The sequence below is a fragment of the Anguilla anguilla genome, chromosome 10, assembly GCF_013347855.1.
Source record: "Anguilla anguilla isolate fAngAng1 chromosome 10, fAngAng1.pri, whole genome shotgun sequence".
NCBI classification, from domain to species: domain Eukaryota; kingdom Metazoa; phylum Chordata; class Actinopteri; order Anguilliformes; family Anguillidae; genus Anguilla; species Anguilla anguilla.
This window is the reverse complement of record NC_049210.1, coordinates 5,387,817-5,410,491: the sequence shown is the minus strand read 5'-3', so window position 1 is coordinate 5,410,491 and position 22,675 is coordinate 5,387,817. Positions and strand designations below refer to the sequence as shown.

Here is a 22,675-nt window from a genome sequence, read left to right as displayed (position 1 = left end):
GAACATTTTTTTTAAATCTGTAGGAGAGGGTAGTCTACGCTTCTATTTTATTGTACTGTTTATAGTCTACTCGCGGCTTGTTGTCAGGTAGGCCTACTGTCAATAATATGAGTTACTGTGCCTTTAAGACTGTAGGGTGTGGCTGAATATAGAGAAAGTATCCGGAACAACCTGTGTAACAGAAACAGGTGTGGGAAGTAATCACTCTCGATAAATGCATGGAACCTTGTGCGCCCTGTAAGTGGCTATGTGTTAAACTGCCTGTTGGCGATTTTTCTTTTTTGTTTCGATCCACGGTAATTCGCAATCTCTGCACGTCAAATAAAGTGAATTCCGTGTAAAATGTGTGGCCTGCTGCGGTGGCCATACGTTGGGTGGGTTAGTCAAAGGTATTCCTAGGTATTACCTTTTGTCACACTCGTGTTTGTGCTGATCTGCTGGGGTGAAGCTGTAGGTCTAGCTGTAACCATGGGAAGGTCAGTGAGCCTTTTCCTGTTGCTCGCCGCACACCTGACAGGTGAGATATCTTTGTTGTATAAATGTTCATTCATAGTGACAATTCCTTGTGGTTGATATGTAAATCAAAATATTAGTTAATAGCTACAAAAATATTTTAAGTGCCACAAGACTTTATTTAAGATTATTATTATTATTATTATTATTATTGTTGTTGTTATTATTATTTATTCATTCATTTATTTTTGGCAGTGACTGCAAGTCCTTGTTCTGCCTACCACCACTTAAATTTTCTGTATTCACAGGTGTGGCAATTGGACAGACTTTGGAAAAGATCGTGAGAACGCTTGGTGACACGGTTTCCCTGCCATGCCACGGCATTCCGAGCAACGGAACTCTGCCTGTGGTGCAGTGGCTGAAGGATGGAGGAATTGCTGCAAGTCGGAATCTTTCTTCGGTCCTCAGTCCTTCTGGGAATATGCACTTTTCCATATCAGACCAAGGAAACCTGACTATCACTGGGCTGTTATTATCAGACGAGGGAATTTACCGCTGCAGTGATTACGTGCTGAATCGCACTACGGAGAAGCAAACCCACATTCAGCTACTTATTGTCAGTAAGTTTATTTGACCGTGTGTTAACTTGTGTAAATAGCACAGCCGTAGATATTGTAGTAATCCTGATTTACAGTTCTTGAACACACTATTTTTTCAGCCCTAATATTTTATCACAAAAAAATGCCTCTTGGGAGAGGTACTCAATCAAATTCAAACGGGTTTGACTAGATTTCCGTCTCCTTAAATGTGTAAACAAATACGTCATCAGTCTGAAGACTTCGTTGCATTGGACATTTTGAACTTATTCCCGTTCTTTACTGAATAAAAATAGGTTAGGATTAACATTGGACATCAGTTTTCTCAGATATGGAATCACACCTTTATTTGTCAATGACAGCAGGGCCCAGCTACAATGACAATGCAGTTTCCCCAACAGCTTAAGTCCTAAGGGCAAGATTATGTAGTTTACATTGGTATTTCTTCATCAGTGGAAGGAAACGCATCCACGGACATGGGCCTCATAAGGACTACTGTTTACCACGTGTCCACTGGCTGTTGACTCCAGTGCTTCTAATTATGTAACAGCCTACCTAGATGTGTTATTTCTAATAAGGTGATAGTTTGTTGAATTAGGTGGTCACGTGTTTATCTTTAATCACCTTCCAAGACCTGTCTGTATAAATACAGATCACATTTAATTTGTAGGTTGTATGTTTGTGTTGGATTCTGTTTTTGCATGTATCACTATTGGTTGTGACAGTGTAGATTTGGCGTTAGCTCTGTCTATGACTAAACCTGTATGCATGCACTTTTTTTAGTTGCTTAGTGAGAGTGTCTACTAAATGCCTAAATGTAAATTATTGACACAGGATAATTTAAAGGACGGACCTCATTTTGTTGCTTTGATACACATCATGCCTTTTCAAAGCCCTTACAGGGCGATTATGTAACATTCTTCATGGAAATTGTCGCTTCTGGTATGATTGTGTAACTTGTTGTTTCAGGTGGCCCAACCGACGTGTCGACAGACGTAAAACCTGCTGCTGCTCTTCCCAATGGGACACTTTTTGTCCAAAAGGACTCCACCATTTCATTCAACTGCTCAAGCGAGTCATATCCATCCCAAGTCCTGTCCTGGGTTTTTCAGGGTAGCCTCCTGTCTTCGGGAAACAAATCCTCACTGGAGTTCAGCATCCCCAGCATCCAGCCCACCAATCAGGGAATGTACAGCTGCATATCCCAGAATGCACTTTCAAATCAGACAGCCAGCAAGAGCACCTCACTGCTAGTGTACTGTAGGTATTGCACTGCATTGCCATGTGATGAATGGGACAGTGTTGGGACAGTGACGCAGTTTCTGTTGTTTCAGCTCTTTGACCGGAACATTTGAAATGAAACAATGAATATGATATTAAAACTTTAATTTGAGGTTATTTACATCCATATGGAGTGATGTGCGAATTACAGCCCGAACTATACATAGTTCCCCCATTTTAGGGGAGCAAAAATGATTGGACAAATTGACCTAACCTGAAAGAGTAATCATATTAATACTTTGTATTCCCTTGCATTAAATGACTGCCAGAAGTCTGCAACCCATAGGCATCACCAGAGGCTGGGTGTATCTTCCCTGGTGATGCTCTGCCTGGCGTATTATGATTTATGACTTAGTACCTCATTGTTATGAGAAACTATGTCATAACTATGAATTACAAAGTCATAATTATGCAATACTAGGTCACAATTATGCTAACATTTCTTGCAATTGTGAGAGTTTTTCATAATAATGAGTCACTCTTTCATAATTACTAGAAAACATCTTGCATAAGAATGATAAAAGTATGTGCTAGATTTTTTTTTAACAAGAGGCGGAAACAACCTTTCATAGTTACCAGAAGGTTCCATAATGTTCTAACTTCTCCATTCCTGTGTCTTTTCTCTAGATGCTCCTGACCGACACCCAGAGTGCTACTGTAATGCAGGAAATGACTCCTTGCAGCTTCTGCTGCACTGTAGCTGGCCTGGAAGCTACCCTTTACCCATGTTGCACTGGGAGGCACAGCTAGACGCCCGTGGGACCAAACAGTCTATACTCAATGTCTCTGTGACAGCAGAGAGTTTGGAGGTGACCCTGAACAGGTCCCAGTTGTACAATGGCCAAACCGTGGAGTGCAAAGCACACAACCAGGTGCTTAACTCTGAAGCAAAGTTCTGCTCCATCACTCTGCGTAAGTATTGCTCATGAACTACAGTACTGCCTGTCAGTGTATCTGAGGCTGAACCAGACCTGGGTCAAATATGTATTTGTTTTGGATTCAAATACTTTTCTACACTTTTCTGATCTTGTCTGGTGTATTGAAACCAATAAAATACTCTTAAAAAGTGCAAACCCCGCCTTCTGGTCATATTGGCAGGCTCAATTACACCAGGAAAGATCAATAAAGCACAGGAAAAGGATTTGAATCCAAAACAAATATGTATTTGACACCGGTCTAGGTTGAACCCATGTACGCCCAAAACTAATGTTGAGATAAAACGTTGTCCAGAAACATATGGCTCTCCACTAGGCACAGCTGGGTTCAAAGCCAAAATGTCCTGCTGCACATTTCTCAGTTGTATCTATTCCCTTTCCTCTGACAGGGGCTCCCTTTCCTCAGGGGGACCCCATGGTTACTGTGGTGGAAGGGAGAAACGTCACACTGACGTGCTCGGAGTCCAGCTCACTCCCCCCAGCCAAAACCACGTGGCGAAGAAAAATCAGCCAAGAGGAAATCGTCCCGGGCACCAAGTATGTCGTCTCCGAGCTGGGCCCCGCGTTCAGCCTCCAGATCGTTAACGTCACCAAAGAGGACGAAGGCCCGTACTTCTGCAGGAGCGAGAACCCCCTCATGGTGCAGGAGCTGGAAGTCTACCTGACTGTTAAGTGTAAGTGGCGGTACACGACACAACCGGCACGATCTGTGAGCGCAGCAGAAACGGACAACAGATTAAATACCTTCATCTGTAAAAAAAAAAAAAAAAAAAAAAAAAAAAAAAAGTGGAATTAAATTATAACATTGACGTAGGAAGGATCGCCCACGTTGATTTTTGACTTTGTATTTTATTGTGATTCTTTGTGACTCATCCACACGTCATTGGCAGCCAAGTACGTTCATAGAATGGGAACTGTTTATCTGATACACTTTGTGTAGGCAAAACCTTTGCAGGAATGCGGCTGAACCAGTCACGTCTTCTTCCCTGGTGATTTTATCTGAAGGAGATCTGTTTTTCTCGGTTCACAGGCTTCCCTCCATGTGTGCTGTATAGCACATCGCTTTTAATACAGCATATATTTTAGAGTAGAAAATTTGGGTAGAATGTACTTATTTCTGGGTAGAATGTGAAATGTAATTTTTTTTTTTGTTTTTACAGCTTCTGAATCATATGCTGGAGGGGTTGTTGGGGCATTCATTGCTGCTTTAATAATTGGGATTGGGATTGCTATTGGCACATCAGCGTACCGTAACCGTGACAGAATTTGCCTTGGTAAGCTTACGCTGGTGTACTTATTACATGTATTATTACAATGCCTGACCATTCACTGTTGATTTACTGGTACAAGCAAACCCACAAAACAGTACTATATGTATTGCTGTTAAAAAGATCCAGATGTACCAATAACATAAATGCATAAATGAAAACAATCAAGAATCATTTGTGTTATTTTGATCTTCATCTCTTATAGCATGATATGACACCGGTGTGATTATGCTCACCAGAACAAATTTAGCAATTTATGATACTATTCACAACCGCTTGATAAATTAATTGGCTTGCTCTAAGTAACAGAAATTACCTTTGGTCTGTGATTAATTCTGATTTATTTATATTGCAGGTGGTGACTTTGGGTGAGTATATCAGGGTCATAAATTCTACAAGCTAACTCCAACTGCACTGTGCATATTTAAAGTTCACTTACATGGAGACTTCCACATCCCATTCACTAAAATATCACAGAGGTAAATGTTTCAAGTACAATATGAAATAAGATCAACAGGATACAACAAGACAATTTATGGATATTGCATCAGAAACAGTATTTCAAATCCCCTTAAAATGTCAGAACCAAATGAGATTAATCAAGTTACCATTCTTACGCTCCAAAACAAAAGAATCATCGTAAATGGTCAATTTTGATGACTTGTTCCAGACTAATAAACGAAGAGAGGAATGATGTGCTCCATCTGGTGGAGTCGGATGAGGAAGATATCTTTGATGAACCAGCCACCAGGATTACCACCACAGCCAATGGGCATGTCACGTCCCTCGTACAGATTCACCGCATTCCGTCCAGTAGGTTTTCATCTCAGTGCTGAGAATGTGATACAACTTTTAAGGGACTGAAAATATAATTTAAAAAATAATTAAATTAAGAGCTTAATATATGTAATATTATTTTTTTACGGTGATTTTTAGATTCATAAAAGGTAATTTCATTGTGATAACTCATGTCCTCTGGCGTTTTCCAGGTGATCATGAAGATCTAGGTACCCCTGAACCAGAAGCAGAAGATGAAACAGAGCCACCTCAACAGGAACTAGTCACATTATAGGTTCCAGGCCATTTTTTTTTTTTTTTTGGCCATTTTTAAATTTGAAAAGAATGTAATGTTTACTTCCTATATAAATGTGACTTGAGTCTCAGTGCTTGGCCTCGTAATTTACCCATTCTGTATTCTAAAGATTGTCATGTTTTTTTTTCTTTTTTATTACTGATGTGCACTACTATAAGGGTTTTCAGGGTTATTGTTGCTGTTTCATCTTAGGAAAATATTTTGTCAATAAATGCGTGGCAACAGGATTTTTATTACTCTCATTGTAAATGTAACTGTGTCTTTTTACGTTGTGTGTTTAAACACTGGACTCAGTTAATGAATGTATTTTGCCATTGTCTTAAATGTTGAAACAATTCAAAAATAAATATTTTTGTTAAAACCATTTATTTATTAAGCATCATTATTATTGTTATTATTATTATTATTGTTATTATTATTCCTCTGTTATATTGCCCTGCTAGGACAGGGCATTATCGTCGTCATAAATCTTTCAAATTCTTGCTTTTGTTAAAAATAAAAAACATAAAAAATGCTGCCTTATTGTATGAGTTTTAGTGGGCGGGCCTTGGAATGTGGAAGTTTTGGACTGGCTTTGACAAGCGGTAGGCATCACGAATAATCTTTTTGAACTAACAACATTTTACACGCACTTGTGGTGTGGAGACAACATTATCAGTAGCCTATGGTTGCATGTTTAACCAACATTACCTGTAGCGTTGTCTCATTATCCCAACGGTTTGGGTGCCGACGAGCGTTCTTTCATTTTCCGTTTACTGCACAGTTTTTCCGCAAATCGCACGCTGTCATTGGTCAGCTTCAGGAAGAAGAGAATTATGTGTACGACGCATTATCTGCGCATTTCCGAATAGGACGGACGGATACACCCAGAACACGCCTCACTTTCTTACGAAGTTGTTTTTTTTCACCGCAGCATGAACAGCTTTGGGTTGCTATTTAACCACATTCTTTCTGAATGCGTTTGTGTCAGGTGATGAGGCAAGTGACGGGAAGCAAGTGACAGCGTAGTTACATAGTAGAGGCAGTTTGAAGCGCTGAGGGGCTAACCTAGCAGTCTAGTGTATTTTTTTTAAACGTACGCAAAATGTAATTCGTTTTGTATCTCCATGAACACAGGTGTGAGTACAGGAAGTCGTTTGTTCACATTCCATACCACGCCCATCTGCCAGCAAGCTGTATACGGCAGGCTAATTACATAGCTACATAGCGTGCTTTTATGTTAGCACATCAGATAATATTGTGCCGAGAAGAAATTATGAAATGACTAAAGCAAAATATCGTAAACGGAGAACATATTCATTTCTAATTACACTACGCGATGGGTTGGATACATTACTTCTTAAGCCATCAGTCTAGCTAGCTAGTTAACTTAGCGAACATACAATAGGCCAGGTATTGACTGGATTGTTTACCTAGTTGCGCATTTGATATCGTCATGGACTCAGATAATTCGTGTTCTTCGAATCGACCTGCTGACATACAACGTAAAGGTAGGATTTATTGCAAAAACCGTGTGCATTGTTGGCTTAGATGGATTGTTTAGTGCATGATTTCTAAGTCTAGCTGCTGTTGGGAAAGGGAGTAGCACGCAGCCTATTCGATTTTGTGAGGAGAACATGGTAACCAGGCTTAGATCAGTATGTGTGCCTTGTATTGTAACTCTTGACGAAGTGTAACATCTTCGTATGTCCAGAAGAGTCTGCTCCACTGATTGGAGAGTTGAGGCCCATTCACCCCCCATCAGTGGATGGTCGCGCCGGCTGCGAGACCTGGAGCGTCGAGTTCTCTCCGGATGGCTCGTACTTCGCGTGGTCCAAAGGATATGGCATTGTGCAGTTGCTTCGGTGGCCACTACAGGGCATCGAGTATGTTTCTTGTTGGCAAGTCCTGGGGAGGTTGAAATTAGTTTATGTCTTCTGCTTTAGACATGACTCCTGCCACACCTACCTGTCAATGCTTAATTAAAACATTTTTTGCAGATGGCATGGAACTCCGCAGTTCACTGCTGCAGCGAAGGAGAGGACTTTGGACTGTGGGCAGACTGTATGGGGTTTAGCCTTTGGACCACGTGCATCCAGGTATGCAGGTCGGTCAGATGATCAGCTGAGACGGACTAGTGAAACGGCACAGCCTTTGCTTCTTGCGACTGGTCTGAGCAATGGAGAAATTAAAGTCTGGGAGGTTGAGACCGGTGAGTGATAATTACCTTTTTAAACAAGACCAGGTCAAAACCTAGTAGCCTATATGGCTGGACCGGCTGACCAATAGTGTAACTTCATAACTCGGCCGACCAGTGGTGTAACTTCATCACTCAGTTACAGACATTAGCGTTTGTAGGGCTGGCCCCGCTGTTGCGGTCCAGCAAAAAAGCTTAAGATATACAAGAAAATACGCTATAAGCAAAAAAAAAAAAAAAAAAAACTTTTACAAACACTGTTACTCAAATCACAGTCTTCCAGGGCCAAGAACTTCTGGTTTTTCACCCTCCCTGTACCTAGGAGTCAGGTGTGAAGACGGTCTGTCCAATCAGTGGCACGAAACCTTCAGTTAGTTTCCTTGGAGAAAAGAAAACCAGGGCCAGATTTGAGTATGCATGATAACAGCTGTGTTTATTCTTAGCTCAGTTCACATAGCTTTGGGGATTCACCTGTTTTAAGGTTAGTTACTGTACGTTACAACCTGAAATGATAGTAGAATACCAACCTAAATCACATGTGGTTCCCAAAAAATTCCAGAACATAGGATTTTCTGGGGTGATGGGGCCCAACTGCCATCCCTGTTTAACATTTTACACCCGTTCCATTCACACAAAGCCCACGAAACACTCTGCTGTCTGATTCATGTTGTTATTTTAAGTGGTGTCTGTTATTGAGCTCATATTTGATGTTTCTTCTCAGTAGTGGACCAAATGCCATATGAAATATTTTCTTTTAATTGTTGGGAGCCCCTTTCGGAGGCAAGAGAAGCGCTATTACGTTATTATCAATTGGGAGACCCTGGAAAGTTGCTCCAATAGCAAGTGCTTCTCATCTATTTCAGGCCGCCTCTGTTTCAATCTCAGAGGACATCAGTCTATTGTGAGGGACTTGGTTTTCGCTCCCAACGGAAGCCTCACCCTCGTGTCTGGGTCCCGTGACACAACTCTGCGGATCTGGAACCTGAAGAAGTCGGGTACGTCAACCTTTAGGACTGTTCCCGTGAGAACGTTCGCCTTTCCGCATTCTTGGTCCGTGTCCAGGAATGAGCCAGCGTGTGGGAACGTGCATGCTGGGACATGGTGCCACCAGCACCTTGTGGCATGCCCAACATGCAGAGGTGCAAAATCCAGGTTCGGAAAGTAGGAGTCCTCCCCAGCGTCTTGTTCCAGTCACCTGGATTTGCTCATTAGCACAAAGAGTTAATTGGTGGAGGAAACAAGTGGCAGAATTTTATCCAAAAAGGGCCAATGTGGGCGCACCGCAATCAAGACCTTGATAAGAATCAGTTGTCTAAAACAAATACCCGCACCCACATTGGCCGTTTTCAGATAATACTGGACACACCCGCTGTACCTGTAGGCGTATGAATATCAAATGAATTCTGTATAACTGTCTGCCAAACCAAATTTATTTAAACCAATTGTGACATCACTCCCCCCCCCCGCCCCTCTTTTTTTTTTTTTTCTTCCAGACAATTCCCAGGTCCTGAAAGGACATACTGATTGGGTCTATAGTGTCAGCGTTTCTCCGGACTGTAGCATGATTGCATCTGTCTGCAGAAGGAATCCAGTGAGTGTTTTCCATCCAGCCATTTTATTTATTTTTTATTTTTTGTGACTGAATTCTGAGCTGAATTGTTAAATACAATTATGTTTCAAAGGAATCGGTTTAATTTATTGTTCCCCGTTATAACATATGCAGTAATGTGGTGCACAACCAAAGATTAAGTACAGTATAAGTAAATCACTCAAAACCGTGATGCCTCCTCTCATCCATCCCATCTCCCCATACTCATACACACACTCCCAATGTCTCAACTCATACACAAACTGCCAATTTCTACTCATGCCCAAACTCCCAATGTCTCTACTCATACACAAACTGCCAATATCTCTACTCATACACAAACTGCCAATGTTTCTACTCATACACAAACTCCCAATGTCTCAACTCATACACAAACTCCCAATGTGTCTGTGCAGAAAGTGTTCTTGTGGAGCCTGCGGTCGTACACGTTCATCAGGCACCTCCAGAACGCCAACACCTGGCAGGTGTCGTGCGACTTCTCGCCAGACGGCGCGCTGTTGGCCACGGCGGCGTACCTGGCCAATTGGGAGACGTCCTTGTGGGACCCTTACACCGGGGAGCACCTCTTCCGGCTGCAGTAAGAGTTTACAAATTCTCCTTGTGTTGTCATTGTGGTCGCTACCTGTAGCTCACCAGTGGCGAAATGTCTGTGGACCTGTTTTAGTCTTGCCAACAGCCGTATGTGTATCTACCCGTGTTATACTCAAATGTTTATAGAGAACCATTGTTTTATTTCCCCTTTTTTTAAAAACAAGGGAGTGTTTCAGCTGCAACTTTCCGATAATGGATAATCCGATCAGGGCCGTCCGTTTCTCTTCGGATGGCCTGCACCTGGCTTTTATCACAATGGACAGGTAAGGAACTTCTATAGGTGAACACTGCGATGGTAACGTCTTAAGATACACTGCAAATTAAAGTAAAAATGCTGAAGGGAGTAGTATCAATGATATCAAATTTTAAAACGTAATTTAGCACTGTTTTAACTCAGATTGGATTTACAGAAGTTTGGAATGGGTTAAGAAAAAAAACCAGGATGCGTGTGAAAAAGAATAAGTTTGGCTACCACTACCCTCAAGTAATGACCTTGACTCGTCTTTCTGCCACACGTGCACACTGTTGAATAATGTGTGCTGAACACTGAAATAGATTTGTTCTTTGGGACAAATTGTCATTTCCTGAAAGTACGCAGTTCCAGTTTTTTTCATGCATCGCTGCTTTACAGAGAGATAAGGGTCTGGGAAATTGGACAGGACGAGCCTTTGATAGAATCAGAACGTCGCCACTTCTCATGTGGGCTGTGCTGCACATTCCACCCACAAGGGGGAGTCATTGCTACAGGGTAAGTTCCCCACCACACGCTCGTTACAGGGAATACCCTAAAGCAGGGGTGGCCAGCCCTGGTCCTGGGGAGCCTCAGGGTCTGCTGGTTTTTGTTTTCACCTTATATACAACAACCACTTAACTCACCTGGTTTCTTTGGTATAACTAATCAACTGCTTTAATTGATCAATTAAGTACAGAGTAAAAACAAAAACCAACATACCCCGTGGCTCTCCAGGACCTGGTTTGGCCACCCCTGCCCTGAAGCAAATTTTGAATGCCTGCACCCCCTTCCCACTAAAATGGCATAATTGTTTTTCCCATATGGTCCGGCGTTGCAGGACACGAGACGGACACGTGAAGTTCTGGAACGTGCCACAGGCGGTGCCCAGCCTGGTGCACTTCTGCAGGATGGCCCTGCGCTTCTCGGTCTCCACCCACCAGGTGATGGCGCTGCCCATCCCCGGCAAGATAAGGGACATCCTGACCTACAGGAACTACGAGGAGCACTACGATCTTCTCTGCTCCTACCATAGGTGCAGGCAGTGAGAAAATAAAACTGTTCGATGTGCCTGAAGGGCTACTCGCTGCATCTCGGCCTACGGTCAGTACTGCAGTGGTGCAGCCGGCAAGACTGGGTGTATATTCTTAAAGAGGGGGAGTGCTGGTCTAGGATCAGGTCCAGATCTTATCCAGAGCGACTTGCACAACTTTTTTTTATAGCATTTACATTGTATCCAATTATACAGCTGATATATACTGAAGCAGTGCAGGTTAAGTACCTTGCTCAAGGGTACAACGGAATCGAACCTGCAACCTTTAGGTTACAAGACCAACTCCTTAGCCACTATCCTAGATCAGTGCTCTGCCCTGAGATGCTTCCTGGGGCCCAGGTATTGAAGACAACCAGGATCTCTTTCCACTGCTACAGGAGTGGCCAACCTTCTGCTTTTTATTTTCACCTTCAATACCACAACCCCTTCAGACCTGAGAAACCAGGTTAGGTGAGTTCACCGTGTCATCGACTGCCAAAGTTGATCAATTAAGTGCTGAGCAGCAACAAATCCAACAGGCCCTGTGGCTCTCTAGGACTTGGGTTTGGCCACCCCTGCACTACAAGTCTTGGTTGAACCAGAGGTGGTAAAGCAGTTCAGCAGTGACTCTTGAGCTGGGCTACTCAAATCTGGCCCCGGGTGAGATTTCTGGTTTTCATTCCTCTCCTCTAATCTGGGACGGATTTAAACCTGACACACCAAGTGAGTGTAATTTCTGACCAAACATTATTGGACTGCACTATCGATCAGACGGGAAAACTAGCAGTACCATGTAAACAGTTCATTTGAAATCATCAATCTAAATGAATGTATTCTGAATGATGAAATATTCTACATGTAAACGTGGCTAATGGGTAGATAAAGAAAATAGTTCAGTAGGCTATCTTTATGTGCATTTTAACCTAATTTAATGTTGTGCAGTTACTGAAGAATACTATTCAACTCAGGGTTTTACAGTGTCGTTTAAGTTATGTAAAAGAACAGACAAAAACATTTTCCCCCCCATAACTTGAATATATTATAAATTCTGTAAATATTTATTTTCCATATATTCACTGTACATATTAAAAATTTCTCATTTAAATTAATGGTGATAAAAAAAACCAAGAGAAAGTATTTAAAGGCGATGTTATAATGTTATTTTTTTTGTTTTACAGTTTACTGTATGACCCTATAGTACTCTCATGTTTAGAAGCAGGATTGAATGGATGAGTTTGAGTTGTTCATCAGATATTCTCTCACGTAGCTGTTTTTTGTAGACATGACGCAATTTAATACAGTAAAATGTGATGTGATCAGCAATTCCGTTACTCAACATCAATATTTGTGCTTCTGTTCAGTTTAATCTCGATTCACTTCTGAGTAAAGAATGTATTCAAGGTTCTTCCACTGAACTCCATAAGATGAATTCATAGAATATAACTGTCAAAAGGTTACTTGCTTAAAATGCAAGGGCAAAGGGATGACTGGGTTAGTGGTAAGATTGAATAGATTGGCTTCATTTGTGGAGAGACGACCTTAAATGTGACGTGTTGTCAGTGTCAACATTTACAATGCACCGTTGTAAACAGACCGCTGATGACGGGGGAACTTTTGCACCCTTGTCTTCATTTTGTGGTCTCTGGATGGAGAACCTCTGGCTTCAGCCTCCGTGCTTTCAGTGTTCTCCCTGGCTGGGCGAACTGCAGTGTTTTCCCGTGATGGGAATTGTGTTGAGTTGACCTTTTAGGTCTCCTAACTGCATTGACCTTAAATCTATCAGAAGAGCCAGATACATTTATTTCAAAGGATTTCTTTTTTTAATATTTACATTTGGAAAGCATTTATCTCCAGTAACTTTTTTTTGTAGTTTTCAGTCAAAAGATCCCCCCCCCCCCCCCCAACCCCTCTGCTCAAATTCAAGCCGTTTGATTGCAAAGCTCTGGAATCACGCGACGGGGGAGGAGCCTAGCCGTCGCTGACCACCAAGTCCCGCACGGCCTGGAAGGCTGCGACCATGGAGCTCAGCTGGATCTTCTCGCTGGTCCCAGAAGCTAGCCTGTACCTGAACGGGACGGAGAAACAAGACGAGAAAAGGTCACCGTCTGGCCTCAAAAGTTTTAACGCAAGCTGGATTTGCGGGACGCTGAGCAACAGACTCCTTTCATAACCACAGCCGGGCCCTTCCAAGCAACGGAAGCTTTGCTGTTGAGCTACAGAATCGGATTTGCACTCGTACACAGACGAACACAAGTACTGTAGGAAAAAAAGGCAGTGCACTTCGGTGCAACTCCCCCACTTATTTTGCCCTGCAAGTGAAGGAATGTTCTGGAAATAACAAAGAAACTGTCACTGAGAGTGGGGAACAATGCAGATTTCACACCGTGGCCTGCAATCAATACTGAAACTAGAACGTACGTCACACGTTCAAACAAGGCGATTCTGGCTACCAAGAATTTGTGGCTTTTACAGAGGAAGTCAAGTATAACCCGTTTAGAAGAGTTCACGATTTGTAAAGGTCAGTGAGGATATCATCACTGAAGTCATCTTGAAGCCCATGTTTTCATATATTCTTGCAGCTTCAGCTTTTAAATACATCTAACATTAGTATGATGATGACTACTCCCACGATAACTGGGCAAGAGCAGCCTTTCCCAAGTAATTATCTAGATCAGTATCATGGCCCTGTACTTTAGAAGATATTGCCCAAGCAGCCGTCTGCCTCTTATTTACTATAATGTAGACTTTGGACATGAAGCTTTTTTCCACCAAAATAAATGGGAAAACTACTGCAATATTATATCTTACAAATCATGAAAGGGCATAAATGTCTTATGGCCTAGATCCCATAAAATCAGAAAAATGTTAAAATCTGACACTTACTCAATGTCTGCCAACTTGATGAGCAGGCCCATTCGAATTGATGGTGGGAAGTCCACTGTTTAAAAGAAAAGGGGGAGAGAGAGAGAGAGAGAGGAAAAAAAAAACATAAGGTGACAAATCCAACCACCAAAACCACTTTCAGAATGAGTTTATGTACACAGAGTGTGAACTGAATCTAGACCTGGTTTTGCAACATGCGCGAGGACAAGACCGGAAAGTAAAATGTTGCAGCTCCCACCACCCCCCCACCCACCCCCCCCACCCACCCCCCCCGTTGCCCTAGATAAGTCCTGGGACACATAAAATGTCAGGACGCTCCACGCCGCCAACAAGAGCCCACGGGTCGCTCCAAAACGCCTTTCATAACACGTCCGTGACCCTTAAAATGGCCGTCTGCTACTTTCCGCAGCCACCCCCAGCATGCACTAAGCACAGTCATTTTCCGGCTGCATGTTCCCTCCATTGTCAACAGACAGTGGAACCAGTCAGCGGTAATTGGAGGCGACCAAAACATCAGGCGGGTGAAAACACAGGCCCGGGCCGCAACAGGTGTAATCTTTCTGGGAATCGTCGTACATAAACAACAACCGCGCAACATCTGTCAAGCCCATCTCTCAGGGCTCGACAATAACACTTCCCCCCCCCCCCCCCCAAGGAGCAAATGTGCTCCTAAGTTTAAAAACTTAGCACACTAATGCATACCAATTTGCAGATGTGATCCTAAATAATTTTTCCCAGTTAGCACACGTCAATTTCCAAGAACAAAAATGCTCCTTAAATGGGGGCACTGTGAAGCCCAACTCTGTCTTTTACTGTACACCTGGATGTGAATTATGTATCAATGCAGACTTGCAGGAGAGCACCGATTTTACCTGGCTGTACATTGAAAACGTATGTTTTTCCTAAGGCGTTTGGCACAGTAATGCAATGAGATGAGCAATGAGACCAAAACGAATACGAAACAGAGATGAGACCAAATACGGTTTCTACCGAAAAGGAAAAAAAGACAGAACTCTGAATAAATGGTGGGAGACTCGTTCGGTGAGCTTGGACAGCACACTGCTGGCTTCACACACAAGCACAAGAGCAGAGAACGTCCCCGCTCACAGCTGCCAGCAGAACAATGCGTGCGGCTAACTTTCCGTCCGTAATCAACCTAAAAGCAGACGCCACTCCGAGATTGTGCAAGTAAACCATCGGGGCTTTTGTCGGGGCAGACTGCCTGCCAGAATGCTAACAGATATGCTAAAGACACGTATCTTCTGCAGGAAGCACAACGTCCAGCGTCTAACCTGCTTATTCCTGGTCAGTGTTGCAGGAGGTGCTGGAGCCCATCCCAGCTTGCACTGGGCGAGAGGCAAAAATAAACCCTGGACAGATCGCCAGTCCATCGCAGGATGAAGCACAACAATGAAAGTTAAAATAATTAGAACTTTTGAGCACTGTGCTTTTTGTGTAAAAGCAGGGGTGTCCAGTCGTATCCAAAAAGGGCCGGTGTGGGTGCAGGTTTTTGTTTTAGCCCAGCACAAAGACACCTGATTCTACTTATCAAGGTCTTGACTGAAGACAATGATTAGTTTAGCTGAATCAGGATGTCTCAGTGCTGGGCTAAAACAAAAACCTGCACCCACACTGGCCCTTTTCAGATAAGATAAGACACTTCTGGCCTAAAGGAAACATTTATCTTTTAAGCAGCAAATATCCTTCTGGTGCAAAACTATTACTATCACTGTAATATTTCATCAGATTACAATCACTGTGAGAATACTGAAGGGTTTTCCTGGACATTTTATCTGCTCAATACTGCTCATATTTGCTGTTTCTCGGTGTACGAATAATCAGTCTGTGAACAGCCCTCAAAAAAATAACTGAAAAAAAAAAAACACGTAAACATTTCTTTTACATCTAAACAAACTAAGATATTAAAAAATAATATTTCTAAAGATATGATTTCATTACAAATATGCACAGTTTAGCTGCATACGTGATGCACTTACAACAGCCTTTAACAGAAAGAATGGGGGGAAAAAATATCCACGTAAGTAATTCCTACAAATTGTTTAAAAAATAAAATAAATTAATGCGAGGATTATATGAAACACGGTGAAAGGACTCAAAAACACCCCCCCCACCCACCCACCAACTTAACAGTAGCAATGCAAGCTGGTAAATGGCTCCTCCTACAACAAGAACATCCCGTCGCCATGGAAACCGCAAAGGGTCTCCAGGGAAACTGGGGGAAGAAAACATCTAGCGTCACTATGCAGATGGTGTCAAATTGAGGCCTAGCTCTCAGCCGAGCGCTGCAGTCTGCCTTATTAAAATCTACCCACCGCATCATGCTAATTGTACAATTATGACCCAGATATACACAAATGTTTGTCCTTGCCTAAACGAGGGGTTTGATGACATGGAGATCTGTCAGAATTATGAAGGTGTGGAGCAGCAACACCCAGGATAAACATGTTTGCTGTGTGCTGAAAACTTAACAAAAACTCCCAATATCATTGTACAATACACTGTTTTTCCAGTGGGTTATCTAATCTATGGTGTTTATGCAAGTCACTGGTAAAACATACTACAGAAAAAGACTTCTGAAATGTGCAATTTATTTAGTTTAAAAAAAATATATATATGTATGAACCTTATGTATTATCAGTTATTCTGAATGGGGGTTTTCCCTGCAGATACAGAAAATGATACAGTAAGATTTAGCAGTGTCCCAGCCTTCAGGGTTGACCTCTTACCTCTGTGTATGAGCAGATGTACTTCTGTCAAAATGTCATGCAGAGCCAGACCTTTCAAGGTTTTTAGCTGCAGGATCTCTGTCGGACAGGAGCTCAGGAAGGATGCTCACCAAGTTTAAAGGTCAAACGTTCAAAGAATTACAAGGATCATTCCAGACTAAAAAGATACTCCTGTGCAGGAGCTACTTTTAACTGGTTTCACAAAAGATAACACTGAAACTGCATAATAATAATAATGATAATAATAATGTTTTGATTGAAAAGCTGAAAAAGATACGCTTGTATGCGGAGGTAAAGTCTTTGTTCAACGACCAGTCGAGGATGTTTGCGATGTCCGACTTGAGTGGATGACCCGTGCAAGTGTACACGGTGTCCTCTGTCACCTTTCCATACGCCATGCTGGTGCTCTGTTGGAGGATTGAAAGGTAGCCAGTTAGAGCCAGAAACACACCCGCCACTGAAAACAGCACAGAGCCTCGCTCCCCCCCCCCCCCCCCCCCCCATACCTGCAGAATGTTCAGAGATCTTCTCATGTCTCCTGTGGACAGAGTCACGATGGCCTTCATTCCGTCTGGGGTGATGTCGATACTGAAAAGGACAGAAGGCGGACGGCCTCGTATAAATCCGAGGTTCCGTTTTTTTTGTCCCCCGCCTGTCCCGTTACGCGAAGGCCCAACGGTCCCTAAACCGGTTCCGGAACACTCACTTCTCCTGCTGGACGACGTGCTCCAGACGGGGGACCATCTGGTCCGGGGACAGGGGTCCGAATCGGAAGCGGGTGCACCGGGACTGCAGGGCGGGGATGATCTTGGACAGGTAGTTACAGATCAGGCAGAACCTGGTGTTTTCCGTGAACTTCTCGATGACTGCCCAAACGACAACAGGCGGGGGGAAAAAAATCATCACGCGTTCAAAAACGTACCGCCATTGCCAACTGCACAGGTAAGCCATGCCAATGGTAAACGCTGCTAGTCTGATCCCATTACCAGCAATGGCTGGAAGTGTTGCATGATGCTTGTGGAAATGGGCTTGATGCCCAGATGGGGCCTTACTGTTGTACCCTTCAACAACACCATCAACCCGAAATGGCTTCAGTAACTATCCAGCGGTATAAATGTATAGAAAGTAAAGAAGGTAAGCTGTGTCATTCAATCTGGATAAGAGGTTCTGCTAAATGCCTATAATGCGGTAACGTAATGTAAGATATTGAGTGGTGTTCGGTGTCTGGAGATGCTGCAAGAGGCCCAGGTCCTTTGGTGCACAATGTGAAGACAGAAAGCTGCAGATCACCTCTCCTCAATGCATTCTGGGCATCCTGAGTCATAGCATCTGCTTCGTCCAGGATAACCAACTTAAAGCCTTTCCTGGTAACAAGAGGGGGGGGGGGGGGGGGGGGGGGGGGGGGAGTACAGTTTCATCACTCCAAGGTACTGTAATGGCATCTAACTGTAATGTCCAGAAATAGGATATGATGGTAAGAGAACAGGGGTCTCACTTGAAAATGGTCCTGGTGCTGGCAAAGCTCAGGATGGGCCCTCGTACAACATCGATACCTCTGTCGTCCGATGCGTTCAGCTTTTAAAATGAAAAATATATACTGTCAGTTCCATTTAATGCTTCATCCAGACAGGCTATCAGTTACCCCGGCTCTCTAAAGTACGTGTTTGCATAACAACAATGTCCATACTCGAGAGGCAGGGCATCTTTCAGGCACTGTGAAACTCTTGCTACTGCTCATTAACTGTGCAATTTATAACAGTATAATTTCGGTGTTAGACTTTCTAGCACTCTTTGTATCGCATTATTTTTCTCACTGTAAAAGACGTTAAGGTTACGAATGTAGTAATTCAAACATGACTGTGAAAAAAATGACAACTTTTCCATTATTTTTCACACTTGTAGCACATCTCCAGTCATTACCGTTGCAATATTTATGATACACGTTATGAATTATTAATAGCTTTCACAGGACATCAAAGCACTGCAATTAATAACAATTCAGAAATAAAACAGGCTAAATTACAGAATGTTTACATTGTAGTGAAAACACTGCTAGGATAATAAAAAAAGTACATGCAATTAGCCTAATTAGAATAATTACATCATAGTGTCGTGCTGGGCTAAAAGTAAAAACCTGCATCCACACTGGTGATCTGTACTGTAAGTTACTGTAAAAGGAGTTGTTCCAGGTTTTACTCAGCACAGGTATCCAGCCAACTCAGTTATCCTGCTTCATGAAAACAGCCCCCTGTTCACAGTTATGCAGTACCTCTAGGACCATGGAGTTAAATTCCTTATCCTTGTAGAGCTGCCTGGCACAAGCCAGGATGGTTGACGTCTTTCCTGTGCCGGGAGGTCCATAGAACAGCAGGTGAGGCAACCGGTCCTCACTAATAAATTTCTGAACTGAAACAAGGACCCAAGACAAAAAAAAAAAAAAGATTAATCTCTGGCAATATTTTTTATTCTATGCTTTTTTTGTGACAACAGGAAAAACTAATACACACATTTCTCCAAATTTATCATAGAAAAGATTAAACAGATTAAACATACTTGTACTCAGAATGTCTTGGTGTGAGATAAGGTCATCCAAAGTTTGTGGCCGGTACTTCTCAACCCTGTAGCAATACACATGATTCAAAATGTCAGTTACTAAATAAACTTTGTAGACAGTGAATGATGGGATGGATGCACATGTTTTGCTGACAAACTAATGACAAGCAAACTATTGCCTCTCTCAACCTCAGTCCTGGGGACCCCTGAGTATACTTGTTTGTGCTCCAACACATGCATCCTGGGGACCTATTTTCTACCTGACAGTTAAATGATCAATTCATGCCACTGTTTGGCCAGAGATTTAAGTCACCTGGTGTCCCAGGGTTAAATCAGTCCTAGCTAATTAGAAGGGCAAACTTCAAGTTCAGCAATACTCGTGTCCACGAGGGCCAGATTTAAATTACGTAATCCATGATCTAAACAGATGCATCAACAACAGTGCATTTGTTCATATGCATGCATAGCAAGCACTTCTCACGCTTCATAACACACATTACGTTACACATCAGTTAAGTTATTTGTAAAACACACGTTAGCATCCTTTCAGAACCTCTGCGCCCTTTGAGAAAAACTGGCTAACGTGTGGTATCGACGCTGTCAATGTCATTTCAGAGCTGACATTTCTAATCTGGCCGAACATTGCGAGTTGGGTATCCAAAGTCAGGTACATTAGCTACTATCGCGGGTGCTGAGTTTTATGGATCTAGGTAATTATGCATGCATAAATAAGTAGTTTATCTAACCACACACTGCCTAATGTTTTAGCTCGCAATTGACCCAACTTTACCTAAATCGAGACAAAAGTATAACGTTAATAACAGCCAAGTGTAAGCCAAGTTAGCGATACGAATATCGCTAAGGTATAGCCAACGTTAATGGTTAGGTAGGCAATCGATATGATCTTTCGCTAGATTACTAACGATAAGTAAACATTAATACTAGCTAGCTACTTAGCAAAGTTGGTTGGTTTGTGTATTCGCTCTCGCTAGCTAGCCAGTGTTCACTTCGTAAACTAGGTAGCTAACGTCACACGTTCTTGCCCAGAGCAATTTCAGTCGTTAGCTAGCATCTAGTTATCTACCGTATAATCCTCAAACATGGACAGCAATAACCACTATCCAATGCATGAACGACCACGTAACTTACCACGGCAGGTTCCTTGACTTTGTGTTGTCTGTGGATGCCATGTCCTGCAAAAATTGTTTAAAAATTGTGCTACTCAGTCTATGAAACCAATGGGCTATCCTGTTGGCGCGCTTTCGCACAAGCACAGCGCAAGTAAACACGCCTATCCCGGTGGTCTGCAAACTGCTTAACGGCAGATTCACATCCAATCGGAGCTCGATTTAGAGCCGTAGAGGTGGGGTTACTACCGAAGGAGGGCTCCAAACAACGGCGCTAGACTGTAGCTACGCTTTTTTCACTGTTTTGGGATTCTTACAAACAAACGTCCACGTAAGTTTCACCTTTTAACAAAACGTTTAATAAGAGCAACACAAACAACATAATTGCTGCATGCCATTTCGCTGATGTGAAATAAAATAGTGAATTACACTATGATCCACAAATTAAGCCAGCTGTTGACATTAAACGTTGAACCTCGAAATGTTTTCTCCTTGAATTTCTGCCTCTGTTTGGGACTGGATTTGCTCATCGGCAATTTGTTTCTCTTTAACACATAAAGTATAAAATAAGTACTGAGTTTTCAACAGAATATGTGTTTGTATGAGTGAGAATTTAGAATAGATTCCCTCTTGAACTGAAGCACACCACTTTGCATTACGAGCACACCTTCTGCCTCATTGTAATTCAGTGGGCTAAACTGTTAGGGAGTGAGCTCTATTTTTAATTCGCTGTTGAAGGATGGCACCAGGCATGCACTTCAATAAGACACGACTCTCCGTGATGTCTCTGCAGGTGACGTGGCAGACATGTCAAAAGAATCTACATCAGCCAACCACCTTCCTCATTCGAGATGACATACTGATTAAATCCTCCAAAAATTGTTTTCTCCACCGACTAAAAAAATATGAACTGTCGCAATAAGTTGACACAGGCTTGTCCTCTGAACCCATCTTGCAATGTACCCTGAGGCTTCAGCCAAACCAACTCCCTGGCCTCTACACAAAGACACTAAGAAAATAATGCTGCAAGTAAAATACTTAAGCTGATGCAAGACTGATAAAGTAGATTTTTATTTGTATTTGAGTAGAATTTTAAACTGCAGTGTAAATATGTATTTTTGTCATTTTTGAAATATGTAATAAGCAATAAAATGGGGTTGTGTGGCAATACAATATATCCATGGTACACACATGCACCTATGTACTATATTTTGAGGTAAAACACATATGATGCTTCATATTACAATTTGATTCATTGTCGGTAATAATAATAATAATAATTCCCTACATTTATATAGCACTTTTCTAAAGACTTAAGTGTTTTTTTACAGTGATGAGGCAGAAACTCACCACAGCCACCACCAATGTGTAGCACCCACCTGGGTGATGCACAGCAGCCATTCTGCCCCAGAACGCTCACTACATATCAGCTGAGGTCAAGAGGGAGAGAAAGTCTTTGTGCCAATTAAACTGAGGGCTGATTAGGTGGGAGGTTGTGAAAGACAGGTTGAGAATTAGGCCAGGACACCGGGGAACCTGCTTCTCTTTGAAATAAGCGTAATGGGATCATTAATGCCCACAGTGTGTCAGGACCTTGGCTTAAAATCTCATCTGAAAGACTGCATCTCCTACAGCACAGTTTCCCCATCACTGCACTGGGGCATTGGGGTTTATTTGACCAGAATGAAGATCGCCACCTACTGGCCCAGTAACACCAAATTCAGCAGCAATTTAGTATTCTCAGAAGGTGGCTCATCCAAGTACTAAGTCAGAATGTGCTTAGCTTCAGCCATTCAGCAGGATCAAGATGCATGGTGATATGGCTGCTATAATAATAATAATAATAATAATAATAATAATAATTGCCATCATCATCATCAATGATTTTAGGAGATCAAAGTGTTTTCTCAAAACACCTATCCAGTCTCTGATGTACAAAATTCAATAGTTTGAAACTAGATTAATAGATGCGTAATTACACATCTGAGATATCTGTAGGCCTATTTGTATGTTCCAGGTTTATCATTTACCGTCATAAGCAAATTATATAAAAAGTAATAGCAATAGTAAATTTCTCTTAAAAAGGTTGGAGGATTGAAAC

General features: G+C 42.3%; 3 protein-coding genes across 5 annotated transcripts; 2 read left to right on the top strand and 1 right to left on the bottom strand.

Moving 5' to 3' along the window:
• The first annotated feature begins 10 nt into the window (after positions 1 to 10).
• Positions 11 to 5,990, top strand: vsig10 (V-set and immunoglobulin domain containing 10). 2 transcript variants are annotated; one of them, XM_035379232.1, is made up of 9 exons: positions 11 to 517; positions 762 to 1,073; positions 2,019 to 2,309; positions 2,958 to 3,242; positions 3,655 to 3,939; positions 4,426 to 4,539; positions 4,889 to 4,901; positions 5,204 to 5,346; positions 5,523 to 5,990. In XM_035379232.1, exons 1-9 carry the CDS (start codon positions 469 to 471, stop codon positions 5,603 to 5,605), a joined length of 1,575 nt encoding a protein of 524 aa, XP_035235123.1. In that variant the 5' UTR covers positions 11 to 468; the 3' UTR covers positions 5,606 to 5,990. The 2 variants fall into 2 exon arrangements, with proteins under 2 accessions (XP_035235123.1, XP_035235124.1); XM_035379233.1 differs by lacking the exon at positions 11 to 517 and having other exon boundaries at positions 957 to 1,069.
• A 259-nt stretch (positions 5,991 to 6,249) lies between these two features.
• On the top strand, positions 6,250 to 12,667 carry wsb2 (WD repeat and SOCS box containing 2). 2 transcript variants are annotated; one of them, XM_035379235.1, is made up of 9 exons: positions 6,250 to 7,116; positions 7,323 to 7,491; positions 7,606 to 7,817; positions 8,666 to 8,797; positions 9,296 to 9,393; positions 9,807 to 9,988; positions 10,167 to 10,265; positions 10,634 to 10,750; positions 11,073 to 12,667. In XM_035379235.1, exons 1-9 carry the CDS (start codon positions 7,062 to 7,064, stop codon positions 11,278 to 11,280), a joined length of 1,272 nt encoding a protein of 423 aa, XP_035235126.1. In that variant the 5' UTR covers positions 6,250 to 7,061; the 3' UTR covers positions 11,281 to 12,667. The 2 variants fall into 2 exon arrangements, with proteins under 2 accessions (XP_035235126.1, XP_035235125.1); XM_035379234.1 differs by having other exon boundaries at positions 6,255 to 7,116; positions 7,320 to 7,491.
• Positions 12,668 to 13,149: 482 nt separating this feature from the next.
• rfc5 (replication factor C (activator 1) 5) lies at positions 13,150 to 20,788 on the bottom strand. Its single transcript, XM_035379236.1, has 11 exons — positions 20,597 to 20,788; positions 19,448 to 19,512; positions 19,164 to 19,300; positions 18,390 to 18,469; positions 18,185 to 18,258; positions 17,601 to 17,760; positions 17,401 to 17,482; positions 17,172 to 17,301; positions 16,895 to 16,972; positions 14,148 to 14,202; positions 13,150 to 13,329 (listed from the first exon to the last, which is right to left on the bottom strand). Exons 1-11 carry the CDS (start codon positions 20,635 to 20,637, stop codon positions 13,233 to 13,235), a joined length of 999 nt encoding a protein of 332 aa, XP_035235127.1. The 5' UTR covers positions 20,638 to 20,788; the 3' UTR covers positions 13,150 to 13,232.
• Positions 20,789 to 22,675: the final 1,887 nt, after the last annotated feature.